At 50.7% G+C, this 10575-nt stretch overlaps 1 protein-coding gene across 1 annotated transcript in view; it reads right to left on the minus strand.

Moving 5' to 3' along the window:
* Positions 1-3333, minus strand: part of LOC104996742 (transducin-like enhancer protein 2) — a 3605-nt gene extending 272 nt beyond the window's left edge. Inside the window, exons 1-7 of the mRNA XM_010851104.1 lie at positions 3026-3333; positions 2901-2923; positions 1984-2183; positions 1635-1876; positions 1314-1455; positions 1026-1179; positions 222-295 (exon numbers count right to left, since the gene is read on the minus strand). Coding sequence (XP_010849406.1) covers positions 222-295; positions 1026-1179; positions 1314-1455; positions 1635-1876; positions 1984-2183; positions 2901-2923; positions 3026-3333 — 1143 coding nt within the window. The remainder of the gene's footprint in view (positions 1-221; positions 296-1025; positions 1180-1313; positions 1456-1634; positions 1877-1983; positions 2184-2900; positions 2924-3025) is intronic.
* Positions 3334-10575: the final 7242 nt, after the last annotated feature.

The following is a 10575-nucleotide window of genomic DNA, read 5'->3' on the forward strand; positions in this document are numbered from 1 at the left end:
TGTGGACCTGAGGCTTGGTCCAGAGGCCAGACTCAGTTCGGGGCTCAAGGTGGAGCCCAGGAGTTCCCAGGGCCTTGAGTCTTCATTCCCCTTGATGTACTCAATGGCCCTGGTTGCCATCTCAGAGGTACTCTCCAGCACTGTCTCTGGGACCCCACCATCTGGGGTCTGGGGTTTGTGAGCTCCAAGTACCTGGGTTTGAACACCCCTCCACCCAGTACCTGAAACAATTTATGCAGAGAAGGTGCAGCTATGCAGCGGATCGTCTCATTCATCGTGGCCACAAGAAAGCTCCCTGGCAGAGAAAAGACAGATGGAGGGGCCAAAGACCACGCCTGCCTTCCAGCCCCAGCTCTGCTCCCAACGAGACCAGGGAAGGAACCACTCTTTCTCTGCCTCAGCTTCCCCCATCTATAAAACTCAGAGACATGACCCAAATCATTCCATCTTCAGTCTGCTCCCTCCTGCCACACCCAGGATCCCGGGGAGAGTCCCTGGACATCAGGACGATCACATGGGGCTTCGTTCCTCCTCTGTCTATGGGCTGTGGTTCTGTGTAGGAAGCTACCATTACAGACAAAGTCAGAGAAGCAGAGGGAACGAGCAGAGAAAGAAGGGAGGAAAGAGACTTCCCTGGTGGTCCAGTGGCTAAGACTCTGCACTCCCAACACAGGGGGCCCAGATTCCATCCCAGGTCAAGGAACTAGATAGATCCCACATGCTGCAACTAAGAGCTTGCCTGGCGCAACTAAGGCCTGGCACAGCCAAAGAAATAAGTGATAATGAGAAGAAGAGGAAGAAAGAAGAAAACCTAGCCATGCCAGCAGGGGAGAAAAACTGGTGGTGGGAGAAAGCAGAGGTGAAGGCAATGGGAAGGTGGCCCGAGACCTTGGTCCAGCCAGTTCTGGGGCCAAAGAGGGGGGAACTAAACAGTCTGAAAAGCGGTTGGGCCCAGACTCCCCAGATGAGCAGACAGCTTATCAGGTGACGGGGCACCCAGAGGTGTCCCCGGCCTGCTCACTCACCACAAGAGGCAAACTTGAGATTGTGATGGTAGGCGTATTTCTGTAGGACAGCCTTAAACTTTTCCTTCCGGTGTGTGTGCACGATCACGATGTCACTCATTCTCAAGCCTACTAACAACCACTCCTCACTGGGGTCATGGGTAATGCTGAGGATCTGTTGGGGAGGAGGTTTGGGGTCAGCACTCAAAGAGGCCATGCCCATCATTCATCGCACCCCCACTTCTGCAGGCACCCACGGCTCCCGGGCCCCAGGGACCACACTCAGACCCATGGTAGCCATGCGAGCACCTCATGCCGTAAATCATGTTGCTGCAGCCTCTGGTAGCTCCTCAGGTCCCAGGAATATAGCTTGGTGTCTTCACCTCCCGTCCAGAATTTATTGCCCGTGATGTCCACACACCGGGATCCGTATATGGGGACTTCATGCTTCCTGGTGGGAAAACAACTCAGAGGTTTGTGCATTGGTTGAACCCTTAGAAGTCTGGGGCCCAGGAAGTCCCTAGATACGCAGCCCTCCACACGGACTCACCTTGTCTTACTGCAAAGGAGGAAGTGAGGTAGGGCAAGCCCAAAAGCCTCACTGTTGCACCCCACCCCCTGGGGTCATACCTGATCAAGATTTGGTTCTGCAAATCCCAAATTTCAACAAATCCTTTGAAACTAGCCACACAGATCTGGGCGTTGGAAGAGAGAGCCAGGGAATAGCACACAGAGCCAGTGGAGGCCAGCTGTGCCCTGACACGGGGGGTGGGCACCAAGTCCCAAAGTGTCAGGCTCTGGGACAGACCCCCCGTGATCAGGCTCCGCTCATCGGGGAACAGCTTGCAGGTGAAGACACAGCTGTCACGGTCCTGTTGGAAGGGCCAATATTCTCAAATGGTCTCTAGGAAGCACGGGCTCTCAGTGTCAGGACAGAGGTCATCCCCGAGCTCCCCCAGCCTTCTGGAGGACCCCTCACCTGGAAGTTGAGCTGGGCCTGGGGTGCCTGGTCCCAGGCATGCAGGGCACTCTCATCCCACACTCTGATGTAGCCATGGCCACACGTGTACACGTGGTGAGTCGAGCCGCTGATGGCCACTGCATAGACTTTCTTCCCGTGGCGGAGTCGGCCAACTTTCCAGGACTTATGTGGGGCCCTCTGCCTGACCACCACGTCATCTGGAACGGGAGGCTGGGGTAGCCACGAAAGGGTCATAGCCTTGACCTGCTCTCATCGATAGGGGCCAGCCTGTTCCTAAGCTTGCATCCACCAGCTCCTCTCTGATCCCCAGGCAGGACCGTGTCCTCAACTGGGGTCCCCAGACCACTGACATCCTTTTGCACCAGCCCAGGGTGGCCTCTCTGACAAACAGGCCATATCTTAGACACTTCTGAGTTCAGCGATGACAGCAGAGCCTGGCTCAGAATCCCTCTGAGGATGTCACTCTAAATGCGACCCTGAGAGCTGAGGCCCTACACACTGGTGACAGAAGGAGGGCAGCCCGGGTCCAAAGAAGCAGGGGCTCCATGCACCCACCACCTATGGGGGAGAGAGTGAGGGTACAGACACACCCCACGCCCTCACCCTCCTCGTACTAACTTCTTGTTGGGGCGGGAGAGGGGAATAGGAAGGGAAAGATGCCAGGTTTAAAAAACAAAAAAGACACGTACAATTGCTCTGAGGAATGACAAGACTTCTTCACTGGGACCAGGCGAAGGACAAGGCTCACCTACAGGGAGAGACCAGTGGCCACCCGCTCAGAGAGGTAGGGTCTGGCAGCAACAGCATCACAGGACCCAGGGAGAAGGCTGCTCTCACACCCCAGGATACCCCCACTCTGAAGCCCAGCCTCTGGCTGCACCCTGCCTGCTCACACCATCCCAGCTAGGACTTACCAAACTCCGCTCCTGGTGGGGGGCTGTGACACAGGGAGGAGACAGACAGGAAGTGAGATGAGTGGAGACTCCCTCTCCTGAGAAAGTTCACCGCCCCAGGCCAGCCTGGTTCAAGGGAGACTTACCTGAAACCGAATGCTGCATCTTCGGATTCTGCCTTGGAGAGCCAAGTGGCTGGCAGCTCAGATCCGTCCAGGGCCTGGGGGGCCTGCTGCTGGGGACTCGCACAGGTCATCTGTTGATAAGCTGGGCCGTGCTGCCTCGGGGAGCCCAGGGGCTGCTCCGGGGGACCGCACATCTCACCCAGCTGAGACCATGCATGGTACTCTGGCTGGGAGGAAGCATCAGGGCTCTCTGGTATGTCCCTCCTCTTTTCAGGCTCATCATAAATTGGGAGCACGTGGAACAAGGTCTCTTCCTTCTCTTCACTCATGGTTTTCGGTCAATGAAGTGCCTGAGCCACCTGGTTCCAGGGCTTGAGAAATGAATGAGTTTGCCACACAGATCCTGAGTCCCCAATTCGTCCCGATCCCCTGTAGCAAGAGAGAGAAGAGATGCTGACATGTGGATGTGATCTTTGGGGTCTATTGAGAAGACTGTGAGAATACTCCTCTGAGAGAGAGGATTCACAATTGGTCACAGACTCACTTTTGATACTAAATGTTGGCAGCGATGGTGCTGAGGGTGAAACGTCACTTGGACACTTTGAGATGTTATAATAGTACCAGGTGTGTGTTTTGTTTTTCCTTCCAGACACACAGACTGTACTTCCTATCCTCTAAAATCAAACTCGCCCTTCGATTTGAACATACAGATCAGGTCAGTGGCATTAAGCGCATACACACTGTTGAGCAACGATTGTACTTGCGTGCTCAGTAGAGTCCAACTCTTTGCAACCCCATGGACTGTACCCCACCAGGCTCCTCTGTCTGTGGGATTCTCCAGGCAAGAATACTGGAATAATGGGGTGCCATTTCCCACTCCACAGGATCTTTCTGACCCAGGGATCAAACCCGCATCTCTTGTGTCTCCTGCACTGGCAGGCCGATTCTTGACCATTGCATAGTGTTTTCAAGTGAGGGTTCATCCACCGGGTAAAAGAAACATGAGGCCACAGGAAACCATACACACGTCACGGGGTCTCTCTCCCCTAGAGGGGACAGCATGGAAGAACTCAGCAGTCAGGCAACAAGCCTTGGGCAAGGCTGCAGAAGGATGAAGAGGTTGGCTGGTGGGGATTTAATCTTTCCCATCCTAGGAGTTAATTCTGAGAACTGAATGCAAACATGCATGTGGAATACTCAGAATGATACAAGGCTAGTGGCAAACACTTAATACATGGCAGATAGTGCGTTTATCTGAGGGCTGTGCCAGGGACCAGAGCTTTGAGGATTAAAGGCAGACCAAATGCCTTCCTTCAGTCTGCCCAAAAGCCAACCCCAGAAGTCCCAGGCGAGACCCAGTATTCCGCTGACAGGACAGATCAGAAGCTGCAGGGACAAGACGACAGGCAGGGCTGAAGACGGGATCTTCCAGTTAGAACCAATGCCTTGAAAACCACAATGGGGTACCCAGGCTGCCTGCCCTTGGGAAGCTCCTCCTGACACTTGGCGGTCTCACTGTGCCTGTGGCCCTGAATCAAATACTTCACATAGCTGGTCCCATTTCATCCGCACACCTGTGCGGGCCACATGTGACAGGCTTTAAACGCTGAGGTTCTGAGTGGGTAAGCAAACAGCTAGAAAGCATGGAGAAGAGGTTCAAATTCTGTGTCTGGCTCTCCACCGTCTCCTTCCTTCCTTCCCATCAGAGGAAGGAGGGTACTATCCACCACTGTCACGATGTAGTTACCTAACCCCCAGCAGTTCCACTTTCAGCAATTTATCCTCAAGTTGCCCTCAAATATAAGCTAAATAATCTATGTCTAAACAGAAGCATTATAGCATTGCTTGTGATAAATGACTGGACAAACCCAAAATCTATACGAAGGGAATGGTAAAATAAGTCACAGTAATCTGTGTAAAGCGGAATGTGACACAACTGTGAAAAGGAACAAGGACGCTGCTGTCTGGACGTGGAAAATTCCAAGGGAAGTTAATGGGGAGGGAGTGGATTCAATGTGTATCAGGCACAGCTTTGGTGTAAAAGGATGGAAATTAGAGCCTATCTTTGCATATGCTTGTATAGACTTAAGAAATTTGGAAGGGCGCTGCCCTTAGGAATAGAAATCGGCAAGTAGGAAGAGGAATGGCAGGAGGATATCACTGCAAAACCCGGGATATATTTTGCATGCCTGTGGCTCTTTAGACGTAAATTAAAATTGCTGGACCATGAGCCTTTTCCCTCAACCAGGTCCTTTCTTTGTCACTTTCCCCAACTGGCAATTTGAAGTTCTCATGATTCTTACTTGTTGTTATTGTTTAATTGCTACTTTGTGTCCAACTCTAAGACCCCAAGGACTGTAGCCCCCCTGGCTCCTCTGTCCATGGGATTCTCCAGGCAACAATACTAGAGAGGGTTGTCATTTCCTTCTTCAGGGGATCTTCCCCACCTAGGGATCAAACCCAGGTCTCCTGCACTGGCAGGCAGATTTCCCACCACTGAACCACCAGGGAAGCCCAATTCTTAATTACTTGTTTAAATAATTCAGCAAATTTGCCAAGACATGCAGCAGTCTCCTTTAACTGGGACCCCAGGTCTGGGTTGGCCCTGAGGGTGGTGGAAGGGCAGAGCACACACCTTCCCAGCCAGGGGGATGGGGATGCGCAGAGAGAGACGGGCGTGAGCCCAGGCCCACATGTGGGTAAAGCTTAAAGGCAGTGAAGCCATTTAGACAGGATTTCATGGATGAGAAGGATTACATGCTAAGAATAAGACAAAGCTTTCTGAAGTGTCCAAGGAAGAGTCAGCATCACCAATTCCCTTCTCTGCTCCACCCTCAGAACTGGGAATAAAGGCAACTCTCTTTCTCAAGCTTCAACACAAAATGCTAGAGCAGAGATTCACCCTGCCAGCAAGACGAGCACTCACCAGTCCCTCACAGCACGCAACTCACCTCGGTAGGCAGGTCAGACCCTGGAGACAGGAGGTGAGAACTGCACACATCTGGTTAGTAATGGGAATCTCTTCCTCCAGCTTCATCCACCCCTCCCTCATTCAGGTACTGCCCCTTGTGCTGCAGGCTGCTAGTTTAGACTAATTGATGATTAAGCCCTGGGTCAGAACCTGGGTCAGGTGTAGGGCCCTGGATGGCTCATCAGTTACCGGGCGTGACCTCGGCCACCGCCCACCACAGAGCTGGGCTGCCTTTACCGATAAGGCTGGGATAAGAGTCCTGGGATAAGACTGGGATCTGCCCAATAAATTCACAGCAGGAGGCCAGGTGCAGTGAGACATTTTTCAGGGGATGGGTTCGGGGCACCCCATGCGAGGGAGTGTTTGCGCAAAGATGGAGAGCTGGGTGGAGCTACACCCGGAAGCAGTTTCACGTTCTCATCTCCAGGTGAACCCCCTGGGCATGGGGAGGCCAGCCCTGTCATCTCTCATCTCTCACCAGTCTCTCTCGGAAAGTGAGGATCAGGGAACTCTTCTCTGCGGAGGCCTCACCAGTGATTCTTACACTGGAGTGCTCAACACCTGGAGGGCTTGTTAAAACCCAGCACTGGGCCCACCCCAGGAGATTCTGATTCTGTGGCCCTGGGGTGGGGTCTGGCTCTAGGTGAGTGATCACACCATTGCGATTATCTGGGTCATGAAGATCTTTTCTGTATAGTTCTTCTTTGTATTCTTGACACCTCTTCTTAATATCTTCTGCTTCTGTTAGGTCCATACCATTTCTGTCCTTTATTGTTCCCATCTTTGCATGAAACGTTCCCTTGGTAATCTCTTATTTTCTTGAAGAGATCTCTAGTCTTTCCCATTCTACTGTTTTCATCTATTTCTTTGCATGGATTGCAGAGGAAGGCTTTCTTATCTCGCCTTGCTATTCTTTGGAACTCTGCATTCAAATGGGTATATCTTTCCTTTTCTCCTTTGCCTTGCGCTTCTCTTCACATCCTAAAGGAAATCAGGCCTGAATATTCATTGGAAAGACTGATGCTGAAGCTGAAACTCCAATTCTTTGGCCACATGATGCAAAGAACTGACTCTTAAAAAGACCCTGATACTGGGAAAGATTGAAGGCGGGAGGAGAAGGGGACGACAGAGGATGAGATAGTTGGATGGCATCACTGACTCAATGGACATGAGTTTGAGTAAGTTCTGGGAGTTGGTGATGGACAGGGAAGCCTGGTGTGCTGCAGTCCATGGGGTGGCAAAGAGTTGGACACAACTGAGGGACTGAACTGAACTGGTGTGGGGTTTGAGACCTGATATTTCTAGCAACTTCCTGGGTGAGGGTGACACTGCTGCTGGCAGTCTGGGGACCCCACTGGAGAGGCACCGCCTAAATTCCTCTGTTTGGGGGTCCTTTTCTGGCAGGAAGGGAAGGGGTGACGAGCCTGGACCTCTCCTGCTCTGCTCCCCTTGTTCACCTCCAGTCATGGCCCACCCCTCCCACTGAACACACTCACTTCTGTTCTGTTTTTTCTTTTTGCCTTCCTTCTTTTGAAGTGTAAGTCCTGAAATTGCTGCTGCTTACAAAGAAATCTTTTACCACCCCTGACTTCCAATATCCAAAGCTCTCTGTCTCTCCCTTTCTCTCTTCCCACTCATGAACACAGCCCTTGTCTCCAAAACTATTACCGCTGCCTATGGTCTAGTCAAGCTATGGTTTTTCCAGAGGTCATGTATGGATGTGAGAGTTGGACTGTGAAGAAAGCTGAGTGCCAAAGAATTGATGCTTTTGAACTGTGGTGTTGGAGAAGGCTCTTGGGAGTCCCATGGACTGCAAGGAGATCCAACCAGTCCATTCTGAAGGAGATCAGCCCTGGGATTTCTTTGGAAGGAATGATGCTAAAGCTGAAACTCCAGTACTTTGGCCACCTCATGCAAAGAGTTGACTCATTGGAAAAGAGTCTGATGCTGGGAGGGATTGGGGGCAGGAGGAGAAGGGGACAACAGAGGATGAGATGGCTGGATGGCATCACTGACTCAATGGACATGAGTCTGAGTAAACTCCAGGAGTTGGTGATGGACAGGGAGGCCTGGCGTGCTGCGATTCATGGGGTTGCAAAGAGTCGGACACAACTGAGCGACTAAACTGAACTGACAGTCTTCTAGATAATGCCTGTATTTAAGGTATATCCCTAGGTGACTTCCCTGGTGGTCCAGTGGCTAAGACTTGATGCTCCCAGCTCCCAACGCAGGGGGCCCAGATTTGATCCCTGGTCAGGAACGAGATCTCACATGCAGCGGCTAAACGATCCCCCATGCTGCAACTAAGGCCAGGTGCAGCCAAATAACTAAATATTTTTAAAAAAGAGAGAGAGAGTTGTCCTGTCAAGACTTCATGTTTCCACCCTCATGCTGTTTGTTCTCTCATCTAGGACCCCTATTTTGAAAAAAAAAAAATGATCAAAAATAAAAAAAAGACCACATCTGTCACTTTCAGACAGTCTGCCAGCCTGAGAGAGGCCAGTGAGAGGACCCCAGTGGTCAGCGAGGCAGCCCCTGGAGAAGAGGGTTCATAAAAGGGGCGTAGGGTCTGGATCACAATCCAGAGCACTGCTGGGCACTAGACGTTCATTTTCTGCATCATCATCATAGCCCACTCTCAGAGCTGACCCAGGAGGGAGGTTTACACTGAAGGGAGCTAAAGCTTTGAGAGTTTGAATAACTTGCTCAAGATCACACAGCAAGGAAGGGCTAGAGTTAACAGTTTGAGACTAGGTTTGCACAACCCCACACAGCCTTCTGTTGGAGTGCAGGGAGACGGAGGACGGTAGGAACAGGGGCCACTTGGCTGCAGCAGCCTGGAGGGGCGCTTTCTGGGCACTCTCAGGACAGACACGAGAATGCTAAGAGTTGAACTGTCAACTTCTGATAAGAATGCAAGTGGGGACTTGCCTGGTGGTAAAGAACCTATCTTCCAAGGCAGGGGATGTGGGTTTCATCCTTGTTGGTGAACTAAAATTCCACAGGGCAATGAAGCCCATGCATGTATCACAACTACTAAAGCCCATGCACCCTAGAGCCTGTGCTCTGCAACAAGAGAAGCCACCACAGTGAGACGCCCACCCACCACAGCTAGAGAGGAGAGCCTGCTTACCACAACTAGAGAAAGCCTGTGCGCAGCAAGGAGCAGCTGTGCGCAGCAAGGAACTGTGCAACAAAGACCCAGAGCAGCCAAAACCACTAACTTAAACACAGAATTACCATATGACCCAGGAATGCCACTCCTAGGTATATACCTAAAAGAACTGAAAACAGAGGCTCTAACAGATTTTTGTATACCAGTGTTCACAGCAGCATTATTCGCAATAGCCAACAGGTACAAACAACCCAAAAGTCCATCAACAGACGGATGGATAGGCAAGATGTGGTATATTCATGCACTAGAGTATCAGTCACCAATAAAAATAAAGGAAGGATACATTCATGCTACAACTTAGATGAACCTTGAAAACATCACACTAAGTAAAAAAACAGACACAATAGCTCCATATTGTATGAGGCCATTTACATGAAATACCCAGAATGAAGATGAAAGTGTTCTTCAGTCACTCCTTGTGACCCCATGGACTATAGTCTACCAGGTTCCTCTGTCCATGGAATTCTCCAGGCAAGAATACTGGAGTGGGTTGCCATTCCCTTCTCCAAGGGATCTTTCTGATCCAGGGATCAAACCAGTGTCTCCTGAATTGCAGGCAGATTCTTTACCATCTGAGCCACAACAGAGATCAGAGACCATTTACATGAAATACCCAGAATAGTCAAATCTATATATAGAGAAAGCAGATTAGTGGTTTCTAGGGATTGGAAGGTGGGGGTGGGGTACAGGGAGCAACTGCTTAATAGTCATGGAGTTCTTTCTGGGGTGATGAAAAGGTCTGAAACTAGACAGTAGTGATCAGTGCACTGTGAAAGTACGAATGCCACTTTAAAATAGTTAAAACGGTAAAGTTCATGTTACGTGTATGTTACCACAATTAGAAAGCCAATGAAAACAGGCTTTGTGTCAATGAGTTAGAGGCCGTGCAAGTCCCAGTAGCATTTTCCCCTTCTTCCTCTTCATCCACCAAACCCCAAACAGTTTAGCTGGTAGTTTTCTCACCTTTGCTTCGGTAAGAGAAGAACCAGCAAGATGCAGGTAGGTACCCCTTCGTGCCCAGAGACCCTGGCCAGTGACAGCCTAAGGGGCAAGGGTTTGTTCACCCTCTGGTGGGCAATCGAAGAGCAACCCAATTCTAACCACTTAGCATCTCTTCATGGGAAATAGATGGGGAAACAGGGAAAACAATGTCAGATTTTATTTTGGGGGGTCCAAAATCACTGCAGATGGTGACTGCAGTCATGAAATTAAAAGATTCTTACTCCTGGGAAGGAAAGTTATGACCAACCTAGATAGCATATTCAAAAGCAGAGACATTACTTTGCCAGCAAAGGTCCGTCTAGTCAAGGCTATGGTTTTTCCAGTGGTCATGATGTGAGAGTTGGACTGTGAAGAAAGCTGAGCACCGAAGAATTGATGCTTTTGAACTGTGGTGTTGGAGAAGACTCTTGAGAGTCCCTTGGA

The sequence above is a fragment of the Bison bison genome, unplaced genomic scaffold (assembly GCF_000754665.1).
Source record: "Bison bison bison isolate TAMUID 2011002044 unplaced genomic scaffold, Bison_UMD1.0 scf7180017864297, whole genome shotgun sequence".
NCBI lineage: Eukaryota > Metazoa > Chordata > Mammalia > Artiodactyla > Bovidae > Bison > Bison bison.